The sequence below is a fragment of the Eubalaena glacialis genome, chromosome 1, assembly GCF_028564815.1.
Source record: "Eubalaena glacialis isolate mEubGla1 chromosome 1, mEubGla1.1.hap2.+ XY, whole genome shotgun sequence".
Taxonomy (NCBI): Eukaryota; Metazoa; Chordata; class Mammalia; order Artiodactyla; family Balaenidae; genus Eubalaena; species Eubalaena glacialis.
Window position 1 is genome coordinate 208,075,913 of NC_083716.1, and position 12,940 is coordinate 208,088,852.

General features: G+C 44.7%; 1 protein-coding gene across 1 annotated transcript in view; it reads right to left on the reverse strand.

The window, feature by feature from the left end:
• Positions 1 to 781: 781 nt before the first annotated feature.
• The window catches only part of RAPH1 (Ras association (RalGDS/AF-6) and pleckstrin homology domains 1), a 90,599-nt gene continuing 78,440 nt past the window's right edge, over positions 782 to 12,940 (reverse strand). The window contains exons 11-14 of the mRNA XM_061186668.1: positions 12,635 to 12,733; positions 11,461 to 11,581; positions 7,616 to 7,758; positions 782 to 4,954 (exon numbers count right to left, since the gene is read on the reverse strand). Coding sequence (XP_061042651.1) covers positions 2,984 to 4,954; positions 7,616 to 7,758; positions 11,461 to 11,581; positions 12,635 to 12,733 — 2,334 coding nt within the window. The 3' untranslated portion in view covers positions 782 to 2,983. The remainder of the gene's footprint in view (positions 4,955 to 7,615; positions 7,759 to 11,460; positions 11,582 to 12,634; positions 12,734 to 12,940) is intronic.

Genomic DNA, 12,940 nt, shown 5'->3' on the forward strand with positions numbered 1-12,940 from the left:
TTCACCTATGCTGTTCATCTTTCAGTACAGCCAAGACAGCTGCCAAGATCTTCTTCGTTGACCCGAAGAAGCTTCGCTGAGTTAGAGCTGCTCAGCAGAAGGCAGTGAAAGAAGGCGCAGTGCTAGTGTCATCTGGCAGTACCTTTTTTCCTTGAACACACCAGGGAAGAAGAACAGTACAAAAATAACAGTCATCTCCAAAGCCCCGACCCCCGACGAAACCACATCCTAACAAATATCCAAATTCCAAAAAAAAAACCCACTAGGCAGTAAAACACTAGAAGTGTATCTAAAGTATCATTTTGGTTTTGTTTTGCTTTTTTTTTGATTCAGTTGTTTCACACACAGAGGAAAAAATGTTGATTAAATAGCCTTTTCTGTCTTTGGAGAAATACAAAGGGAAACAGCCTGTTGTCAAATAGTCAACAAGCCACTGACTGGGGTAAAAATGAAACAGCTCCTCCTCTGGCCTTGTTCTCCTTGGTGTCCCTAGTGTTCTAAAGGATGTCTGCTCTTTCAGAAAAACGATACATCAGAAGCATCAGTTCAGGATGGCTACCATCCGGACTGACACAAGCAAGAAGGCCCGGGAAATTCCCCACTGAAAAAAAAGGCTGGATCTTAGGGCTCAAATGGGGAGGGAATGAAGACTGAGGGCACATGAGTTTTTTCCCTCAAGGAGAGCTGAAGTTGCCCACCTTCATATAAAAAAAGACCACCACCACCACAAAAAACCCTAGTGATGAATATTTATATCATTGGATTCCTATTCTTAGAAACTCTATCCCACAAATAAGGGCGATCCTTAGAATATAAAGCTGCAGGCAGAAGACAATGGGAAATCACTTCACTCATGAGTCACAGTGGAGCTTGGCAGTCTTACTCAAATGCTTTTCAAATTGCTGTGCATGCTTAAATTAACAACGCAGATGTGTTAAAGGTCACTTCATAAGCATAACAATATCAAGCACACACAACTTTGTGAACAACTGAAAAGATCTAAAAAGTATCTTTTAAAGAAGCAGGGCCGTAACAAATGCACAATGGTATATATTCTTATTGCTCTATAAACACATGAGTATACTGTCACATCTGTGACAGTTGGGGGGTGCCTCTTACTCTCTATGATGAAGTACTTTGTTGGAGAATGGGTTACAGGGAAATCCTGTTTCCATAGCACAACTCTGCTTATTCTTGAATTATTTACTATCTCTGCCCCACTGTACTGGCATTGCTTTTTCCTTATGGGATAGTGTCAGAGATTTTTGCAGTTTGCACTGGTGATCCCTATTCATAACAGGCACAGACTCTCATTACAAGGTGTGCTCATTTGTCACTGCTGGGGAGGCTAGTTTTTATTCTCTGGTTTAAGAGCAGCTCTGAGATTGACCTGACGGTCAATTTATCATCACAAATTGATGACCCAATACACATTTCTCTCATATACCGAGGAAAATTCACAGGGGAAAAAAAAGCATCTAGAAGTATAGTGTGAAGCATACAGAAATTATAGTGTGTCCTTAGAGCAATGATTCCATGTTATACCAAACTGCATATGCATAATATGTAATGTCACTTACTGTACTTGGACCATACAACTCCCATCAGAACACCTGGTAACCTGGACAAATCTCTACAACCAGGCTACAACAAGCAAGGACCCTAGTGTGCTCCAGTCGCTATGGGTGAAACTGTCAAAAAACTCATTTTCCCCCTCCCTCTATGATAGCCCCACACCTAAATGAATTCTTTGTATTTCACGTTACTAGCCACAAAAAAACCTGATTAATGACAGCTGCACAGGGGCCAGTTTTGTTCTCTTTTCTAATCATCCATCCTTCTAGAGAGCAATATCCAAAAAAGATGCATTTCAGAAGGTGATTTTGTTTTTCATCATGGTGCAACATATTGGACTGGACAAATGATTGCGTATACCTGATATAGCAATTGTCTACAGATACCTAGTATCGGCATCTACCTACAGCACACACTATAAGGAGGTAACTGGTGACCGAAAGACACACTGGGACAGAGCATTCCAAGGGTATCGTGTTGGATATCCTCTTACAATAAATCAAAGCAAGAATCATGAAGCCAAACTTGAAGCTTCACAAGCTCATGAAAAGGATCCCAACAGTACAAAAAGAACTATGCAGGATTATAGTACTAAATTATCCATGTATTACAGGCGAAGAGCTTACCTGTGACAGAACACATCCTAGATTCCTGTGGGATCATGGCAACAGTTTTGCAACTAGAATGGTTTAGTTACACCATGTATTTACTTTTTTCTATGCACGACCGACCACGTACAGATAAGTGTCTGAAAATTTCCCCACACTGCACTATTACCCGTTCTATGAAGCTGAGAGGTTTTCCTGATTAAAGTGCCCCTTTATGTATAGTAATGAAATGTCAGTCAAGCAGTTCTAACTTCAGCCAACTGGGGAAAAAACAAACACAAAAGCCCCATAGATACACCAAACATTCTGGTTGTCTTCTCAAACTGAGAAGCAGCACATTATACATCTATCCTTAATATATAATATACAACATGCACAGATAGGCCGCGCGTGGACATTTATAAAATACCTTCTAATTAAGTCAGAAGTTTTTGGTCCAATCCACATGATAGATAATAGAAATCATAAGGGACAGGCAGGACACACAACCCCTTCCATGCCGCTGCCACCCAAAATACACAAAACCCATTTTCAGATTAGGAGAGAAAAAGAATAAATAGAATCACTTTCAGCTATATATATACATATACATATATGTATACATATATATACATACACTACCTATCCATGTATAGCTATGTGTGTACCTGCACACGTACACACACATATAGCTGAACACTACCTGAATAACAACAGCAACATCATACCAAGAGGCTCTGAACGCCTGAATTCGTAGATGATCAGGTGAGCTGACTGTAGAACTGATTACAGATCCCACGGAAATTAAAGTCCTACGGTAGCTACCAATCTCTTGAAAGCTTGGTGTTCTGGTCTCTTTTCGGGGGAGCGGGAGGCGGCCCTCTCCGCAACGTTGCATAGCCTGATATATGACTGCCTCCATACCGGGCTTTCTGTTGCTCAGAGAGCAGCTCGGGGGGTGGCGGGGGCAATGCCATATCATCCATGGTGGCCGTGGGTTCCGCTCTGGACACGCGCGAGGAGGAGAGCGAGCCATGCCGCGTGATGGACTTCCGCTGCAGTGTCCTGTTGAGGTCAGCCAGGAATCCAGGCTGGACACTAAGGCTGGACTTGGGAGAGGTGGGCACTTGTGGCACGACTGTGGCCATTGGCGGCTGCTCGGAGGTCTCGGCTTGCGTGAGGCGGGTGCTGTCGTTGCGTCTGGGCCGCGTGGGCGGAGGGGCCTTCCTGACCGACGTCTTGGCCCACGACTGTGGCTGCGGATTAACCACTGCCACTTTCGGAGACGTGCTTCCCGAGAACACTGCGGGAATGTCTACGGGGGGCAGAGGAAGCTCTATTTCCGGCGGAGGGGGTGGAAAGTCAGAATCGGACGGAGGAGAAGGGAATTCTACCACGGAGTCCTTGCCGCGCCCACTCAGAACAGATGCTTTTGCCGACACGCCCCCTTGCTGGAGAACTCCGGGAAGACTGAGTTTTCCAGGTTTGGGGGGCGCTGCGGGAGGTGGCGGCGTCTCCTTGCCGGGAGACGCCGAGGGTTCCGGCGCTGCGAACTTGCTGACTAGACTGTCTACTGAGGGTCTCTTGGGCTCAGGGTGCTCTGCACAGCTGCCGGACTTAATGCTGGAATTGCGCTGCGGGGTCGGGGGAGGTTTCTTTACCCCCGGACTGGACGTCTTACTGGTCTTCTTGCCCGGAGATCCGCTTTTGTCAGGGGCAGGGGCAGGAGCAGCAGTGGGTGCGGCTGGCGGAGGCGGAGGCGGAGGCGGAGGCGGAGGCGGAGGCGGAGGAAACACCAGGCTGCTCTCGGGGGGAGGAGGAGGGAAGTCCGGAGGAGGGACAGGGGTCGAGCCGGGCTGCCACTTGGGCTTTGCTTTCACAGCAGGCGGGGACTGAGGGGCGACGTTTGCTGCGGCTGAGGCGGGCTTCAAGGGCGCCGCCTCCGCGGGGGGGGCGGCTAGAGGCGGGGGGAACTGGCTGGCTATCTGCTTCACCACGGAAGGCGCCGGAGACAGCGGAGAGGGAGGGGGCCTCACACAGAAGCTCTGCTGCTTGGGTAGCGTGGGCGGGGGGACCGCGCCAGGAGGAGCAGGGGGAGAGGGTGGAACGTGAGACACAGGAAGCGCCGCCTTTTTCACTGGAGGGACGGGAGGAGTAGGTGTAGGTGACAGAGCCTGTGGTACGGCGGGCGGCACGCTCACAGGGGGTTTGGGGGGGGCCTGGGGAGGGAGGGGTGCAGGGATGGGAAGAGGTGGGGGCGGCGCCGGAGGGGCTGCTGGAGCGCCGTGCTGCACGTGATGAATCTTCAGCGGGGGCGGGGGCGGGGAAGGGCTGAACTGCGGCAGGGCCTGGGCGCAGGGGGCGGGCTTCAGCTGCGCCATAGCCGAGCCGGGGGTGGGGGGAGGTGGCGGGGGCGGCGGTGGGGGAACGGCGCCGCCGGGCGGCACCAGGATCTGAGGCTTCCCTGCCTGTGAGGTCGAGGAGGGAGGCTGCATCCCTGCTGGCGGGGGAGGCTTAAACAGGGCTCCCGCATGCTGAGAGGCGTTCTGCAGCCTGGTTATTGTGCTGTACTTGACAAACATCGCGGCTGCCGAGCCCGCAGAAGGGGCCGACTGGCTGGGCAGGGGCGGGGGCGGCGGCGGCGGCGGCGGCGGGGGCGGAGGCGGCGGCGGGGGCGGGGGCGGCAGGGGCGGCGAGGGCTGTGAGGCAGAGCAGGGGGTGAGCGGCTTAGGCTGCGGGGACAAAGGGGGCATGAGAGAAGTGTAGCCTCGATTCACAGACTCCATTCTGGCCTAAAAGGAGGATAAAAGGGAGATTGGGAGAGAGAAAACACAACAAACACAACAGTTACAGAGGTAAGCTTTGACTGTCAAACTAAAAAGCAAGGAATCAGAGACATGCATGAAAGGATGCAGCAGCTGGTGATCATAAAGATGGACAATGTCGGGAAGGCTAAAATCTAACTCCCTGGGCAACAAGGGCGGGGAGAAAATGTGTTTACCCAACGATCTTCTCAAACAGCCAGACTGCCTAACGACCTGGGGAAAACTTCCTGCTGCACAAGCTGTCTGGATGGTGCTGGGCCCTCTGATTTCTGCCTCTGGCTTTCACACACCCTGCCCCGAGTTAGAGGGCCTCTGAGCACGGAACTGCACCCCCACCCCCCCACCCCCCGGACTCTGGCAAAGGGAGACGTGATGGCTGGAGTTCACCTTTCCGTCCAGGACCGCATCCACATCAAGCAGATGCCATAACTGGGTTTAGGAGTGCTGGTGGAGGGCCTCCCGAAGAATGAGGATGGCTTTTTGATGCTAGTGAGCAGACACGTGAGAGTATGAGAATGTTCAGCAGGCGTGCACAGTCACACAGGAATGAATGAGCTTGACACACACACTCGTGTTCGTGTGAGACACTTGCATCCAACATGCACAGAAGTCCAGCAATGCAGGTAAAGGGGGGGTATTCTTTACATTTGTTTTACTGGAAAATACATAAAGAAATGCTTCATAAACATTACAGCAAAAGATCATAAAAATATCATACAGAAAAAGCCAGAAGAAAATGAGAGGAAACTCTGGAAGGCTAGAGTAAAGGAAATGTACCAAGAAATAGGAGCTACAGTTTGCCAACAACTTGCTGACCAGCCCATGTGGGCCCCTCTTGGCACTGCCCAAATTACCACATCCGGTCATTTATTTCATGGAGCTACTCATGCATGAATGTGGTTCAAGTACTTCTGAAAGAGCAGAGGAAGAACTCTTGGCTTAATAACTTTGGGTACATCTTTTAGGCTCTTTGAACAAACTATGAGGTTCCAAGATAAACCATTTGTTTCCAATTCTGAATGACATCTAATTAGCGTCAAGAATGCTTAGGTTAGTAGACTAAAAGGCTCATTAAGGGGCTGAGTTCTAATGCCCCTCAGGACATTCACATGTTCCTTTAATAATTGCACATCAAAATAAAAGCATTAGTCTGCAAGATCTGGTTACAGGAGTCACCCAGGTTAATGTGTTTCCAAAGAACAGCCCCCGACCTTAACTTGACCCTGTCTTGGCTGCTGCAGGGGTGTAGTAGACCTTAGCTGTGCTGGCCTTCTCATTTGGCACCTGAGACTGAGGTAACAGGACAAGAAACACACAGGGGGTCAAGACTCAAACACACTGTCACTGCTGCATGGCAGGGTTCGTGGTCTTTCTGACACTACGTGCCGTGACGGACTACACTGCTTCGTCACAGACCATGTGGACCTTTGCTTTCCTTGGCCTTTCTCATAACAACTGGGTAGTTCTACAATTTAAAATGCACATGGATAACACCATTAAAAGCTTAGTAAGGTAAAGGACTTTTCCTTAGGTATCTGAATTGTGTAAACCCGGCTTCTCTACGACATATATGGACTACCAGCACCAAACAGCGCTGTTCCACTCAAATTGATTAAGTCTGGGAAGGAAAAAGAAGTGTTTCTTAAAAGTGGGAGCCTCTGATAAGGGAGTTAAACTGCCAGTGTCTTGAGAATTTAGGTCATTAGAACCAATTCTCAAATATTAATTTTTCTAAGAGAAAGTGTTCCACCCCGTTGGGCTACATACGCCTCCCTCCACCCTCTCCATGTCCAGCGGATCAACCACATATGCAAATAAAGGAATAAACTGAGGGGAAATAGCCACTTAATTCTCACTGATGAACGTACTGATGTAAGTGATTCAGACAAGAATGACAACGATGAAAAATCAAAATGATTGCTGGGTGAAAACAAAATGGCCAGGCCGGGTGTCCTACTGGCTCCTTGCGACGGTGTGTGCCCTCGCCTGCAGAGACGTGAGCACTGCTGGGACACGGTCGCCCACAGGACTTCAGAGGCAGTTTGATACGGTATCTTTCAACCCGGCTAAAGAACCTCTCTATTTTTCTAAACAGTCTTGCAATAATTATACTTGTGTCCTTCAGGGTCAATGAACAACCTTCTATGCAAGGCTCAGGGATCCTAAATTTTAAGGGGATTAATTGGAATTTAGTCTTCCACGTACACTATAATTTGAGAAAATTCATCAATGGGCAGAGAAATGCCAAAAAGCATAAAAGAAAGGAAGATAGAGGAATGAGTCTGAATAAACTAAATTAATAACGAATAAAGAAATAATCAACACTTAGCAGCTTTTTTGGAACAAAATTAAGGCATTGGCACTGGAGGGTGTTGTTGCTCCAACCAAACTGATTAAGAGTGGAAAGTGTTATTTCTTAAAATCCTGAGCCACTGATAAAACTGCTAGGTTTTTTTTTTTTTTTTTGAGATCTTAGATCATCAGAGCCAATTCACAAATGTCCATTTCTGAGGAGAAGCAAAGAAAGAATACTGAAATAAGGCCAAGAAAGATTCCTAATAGAGGAACAACAAGCTACACCCCTGGAACACTACAGATTTCCCCTCTACCCTGACCCGAGCGTGTTACCTTGCTAGACTCTTCCAGCTGCGTGCCTCGCTTCCAGGCCTCGGAGAAGATGGAGCTCACGATGCTCTGGGAACGGACGTGTCCTGCCGGCTGGGTATCAGACACTCCACTATCAGACTGATTGGAGTGATTGGACTGAGACTCTGTTTGAAACAGATTTTCAAAAATCAGATTAAATAAGTCAGTATTGTGACATATGAATATGTATGTTTGGATAACTTTCACTCAAGATCAGATGCGATGCAGAACGGCAGCAAGTTACTTTTACCTGACTCATTTCACACAAACACAGCCCACGTTTTCCCCTAGAAAACTTCTCTTGTCCTAGGGCAAGTAGGAAATCTCCATTCTTTTTAAATAGTTCACCACAAAAAACTGATAATTGCAATAAAAGTTTCAAGTAACATTATTGGTATCCTAACAGCCTGTCTTGTAAGAACTCCTAGCAAATAAGAAAATTAATGAGGGCTTCCCTGGTGGTGTGGTGGTTAAGAAGCCGCCTGCCAATGCAGGGGACACGGGTTCGAGCCCTGGTCCGGGAAGATCCCACATGCGGCAGAGCAACTAAGCCTGTGCGCCACAGCTACTGAAGCCCGTGCGCCTAGAGCCCGTGCTCCATAAGAGAAGCCACCGCAATGAGAAGCCCGCGCACCGCAACCAAGAGTAGCCCCTGCTCGCCGCAACTAGAGAAAGTCCACGGGCAGCAACGAAGACCCAACGCAGCCAAAAATAAATAAATAAATAAATTTAAAAAGGAGAGAGAGAGAATTAATGAACCATGAATAGAATAGTGAATTTTTTTGTTCAGTCATATCTTCATTACATTGAGAATCAATCTTTTTATATACCCCTGCTCCAGGCCATCTCAGAGATTTCTCACTTATGAATTCAGATCTATACATGATGATTACTTCCTTTATCCCAGTAATGAATGATACTGAGAATCTGATACCCAGTAAGAAGTGTGTTTCCTAGGGATTCAGGTACTGACATCACAAGACAGCAGCTGTGTCATAGCCTGGCTTCCTGAAGGGCATGAAGACATCTTCAAGGGACCTGGGAATGGCTGAGGATACAGTGTAATTTGACTGACATCCAGGGTGAGGGAACTGGAAAGATTATTTCACTGGACTCCAAGTCAGGTGAGATAACCTTGCAGAAGCACCTAGCCCAATGTCTGGCATCTGGTGGAGACTCAAATGTTAAAGCTAGTCCCATCCAGTCACTCTGTGAGACGTGGGTATTATTAGATTGCAGTATTAAGCAAGTCCAGCCAAGTTCATCAAAGTACTGCAAAGATAACAGCCACAAACTCCTTTAGATAAAGTTAAGACGGTATCCTCAGGGTAAAAATATAAGCAATATAGGATAAAACCTACTCTATTTTCTTCATCCCTATCTAATATCTAGGACAACAGCCTATAAGACAAGAGGCTGGAACGTGACTTCTTGAGCTCTCTTCAGCATGAATATGTATGATTTTACAGTTTACCTGAAAAAGTCTACCTAATACTTAACACGATGTATACAAACAGATGATGCTGGAGTGGGAAAAGGCACCATACCACTTCATAAAGTAACACGTGGAAGCACTTGAATTGTTAAGTGCTATATAAGTTTCTAAAAAATAGTATACATCTTTTTTTCCCTCCATCTTTCCCTTAATTCCATTTTCTACAATCCTACTTGTGACATGCTCTTCTTACCTTGCCTTTCCTAATCCATTGCCACAAAGGTTTCTCCCCCCCAATTTAATAAACATTTTATTTTAGAATAGTTTTAGATTTGCAGAAAAGTTGCAAAACTAGCACAGTTCCTACATACCTAGCACCCAGTTTACCTCATTATTAACATGTTACAATACTCCGGTCCATGTGTCACGAATAATGAACCTACACTCATATGTTAATATTAACTAACTCTGGGACTTCCCCCTCGTGGTCCAGTGGTTAAGAATCCATCTTGCAATGCAGGGGATGCCAGTTCGATCCCTGGTCAGGGAACTAAGATCCCACATGCCACGGGGCAACTAAGCCCATGCGCCACAACTAGAGAGAAGCCCATGTGCCGCAACAAAAGATCCTGCACGCCACAACTGAGACCCGACGCAGCCAAAAAATAAATAAATTAAAAAAAAAAAAAAGAATATAAAACAATACTTTAAAAAAAAAACTAACTAAACTCCAAACTTTATTTGGATTTCACTAGTTTTTCCGTAATGTCCATTTTCTGATCCAGGATCCCATCCAGGTTACCATATTACAGATAGTTGTCATGTCTCCCATGACAGTTTCACAGACTCTCCTTGTTTTTGATGACCTTGACAGTTTTGAGGAGTACTGGTCAGGTATTTTGCAGCATGTTTCTCAATTTTGATTTGTCTGATGCTTTTTCTCTGAGGTTAAGGGATTTGGGGAGGAAGACCAAGAGAGGGAAAATGCCAGTCTCATCACACTGCATCAAGGGCACATGCTATCAATATGACTTATTACCTTGATCACCTGGCCGAGGTATGGTTTGTCAGCTTTCTCTGATATAAGGTTACACCTCCCCACTCCGTGCTCTTTGGAAGCAAGTCACTTTACACAGCACACACTTAACAAGAGGGGAGTTAAGTGCCACCTCCTTGAGGGCAGAGCATCTGTATAAATCTATTTAGAAATCTGTACAGGAGATTTGTCTCTTCTTCTCCATTTATTTATTTAATTCAATAATTTATTTATATCCCCATGGACTGATGGCTATTTATTTTATAATTTGGATTACAGTCCTATACTATGTTATTTTCTTGCTCAAATTGTTCCAGCTTTGGCCACTGAGCACTCTCTCAGGTTGGGTCCTGGGTCCCTTTTACAGACTCCCATTGCTGTGTTTTCTTGAGTACTTCCTTTGTCACATGATGCTCCAGGCTCATCTTATATATTTTCTGCCACAGCCCTAGAATCAGCCACTCCAGAGCCCTGGCTCCTTTGTTTTGGAAAATGGCATTGAGAAACCGAGGTCTAGGTTCTTAGTGTTCTCACTGCTACTGGGGTGTCACTGCTTCTAGCCCTCTCAGTGGACAGAATAGAGAATATATGTGTGTACACTAGCCCATGTATATACACATTCTCGATGTGTTTTTATTTACTTATTTAGGGATGAGATCTAGTCATACAGCTTTTAAATCAAATACTTCTTAAAGTAATTACTTCATAACATGGGCTGTTAGAACAAAGAAAAAAATTATGATTTTAGATGACACAGATATCATTTACGGAACTTTTGAAGGGAAAGAAGCATTTATCTTAAGATGTGATCACAGCATCCTTGTTTAAAGGATGTGGGAATCTGAAAATAAGCCCCTTTTGAGTATCACTATTTCCTCTGAAAACTTTACAAAGTTTGATGACTTAAATAGCTTCCTTAACTGTGATACTGAACTAATTGCAGTTGTTTCCACTCTGCTGAAATGTCAGGAAACCTGTGGGGAAGGAGGGCAGTTTCATCATGATTCGGAGTACTCTTCTCCAGGCAACATTCTACCCCCAATTATGCATCAACAGTTGTTTTCAGCAATATGAATGAGTTTCAAATAAACTTTATAAATATATAACAAAACTCCTGGCTTTACCACTTTACCGGTTTTCCATTTCAAACACATTTGTGAACTAGCCCATGATATTATCCCCTCTAAAAATTAAAAAATAAATGAATAAAAGCACATGTACCTATTGATTATAATTTAGAAATCAGGCATGGCTCTAGTTTTAAAAAATCACTCTGAGATAACCAGGTCTTCTATCAGTCTCTATAGAGAAACCTTCCTGTTGGTAGTAAAGAGCTCTTTGGACATTTTAAACTACCTGGGATGCTGGAAGAACTGGATCCTGATTTAATGCTGGAGCTGGATAAGGAAGTCCAATCATAAGCCGATTCTGTCCTCTTCAAGGCCTCTTGATAGTTCATGTAGAGCTGCTTCCCGTACTAAACAGAAGGCAGTAAATGATGACATCTGTACTTTACTGGGTATGGTATGGATGCGTGGGATAGGAAAAGGGGACACATTTCTGTTTACTGACTCATAGTCTGTATTAAAATACCTATAATACTTCAAACATTCTTTTCATACCAGTAAATTATAATCCACTCTTATTTGTCCTCATTTTGAGAAAGGCAGCAAGAAGTCAACACTTGATTCTGATTATGTTCATTAACAATATAAAGATTTTTTTTTCAGTTACTTTTAAAGCAACTTTGATTTTATGTCTATAATGAATTTTATTTTTAGTTACATTAACTTAAAAGTAACTGAATAAATACCCTTTCAAGCATTATGTATAATCATCTTTAAGATGTCCTTTAAAAAACCTTTTTTAAGACTTTCTTAAGAGCAGTTTTAGGTTCACAGCAAAACTGAGAGAAAGGTACAGAGATTTCCCACATACATGCACAGCCCCTAAACACGCATAGTTTCTCCCATTATCAATATCCCCCACTAGAGTGGTACATTTGTTACAATCAGTGAACCTACATGGACATGTAGTAATCACTCAAAGTCCATAGGTTGCCTTAGGTTCACTCTTGGTGTTTACATTCTACGGGTTTGGACAAATGTATAGGACACGTACCCACCATTGCATCATACAGAGTATGAGTATTTTCGCCACCCTAAAAATCCTCCATGCTCCACCTATTCATTCTTCCCCCAACCCCAAGGTAGTTTAATTTTCAAAAAATTTCTTTTGTTTAGGCTGAACTCTGCTATATAAGAATCATACAGTGCATTCTCCAAAGCCCAAATAAATCACTTTGATGCGACATAAGCTTTTACCAGCAGTATTATTCCTTGGATACCAAGTGTTAAAAGCTTATCCCCATCACCAAGAAAAAAAGACATGTAAAACATGAAACTTAGGCCTGAGGAAACTAGACACTGGCAAAATCATGAACATGAAACAAACAGGATAATTATCATGACAACCAAAACCATATCATTAAACACCCATCATTCCATTATCAAACCAAAAGAAAACCTACCTTTGCGATGCGGATACCATTGACCCACTGGTGCAGGGTCCTCACATCATCACAACAAAGGTATTTGATGTACTGAGATTTCTTCTGGATCTGTGGGTGCTGCAAGATTAAAGGCAAAATCCAACTAAGTCCCCTGGAGAACTAAGAAATAAACAAACTCTATCAAAGCTTAAACATATCCTGACAAATTACAGGTCTTTGGAATAATGGCCAAATAATTTATACCTCTTAAACATCCATAAGGCCAAATAAAATGGCCCTAAGTATTTTTACAAAATAAACAAGAAAGAAACTTGTGTTAAATTT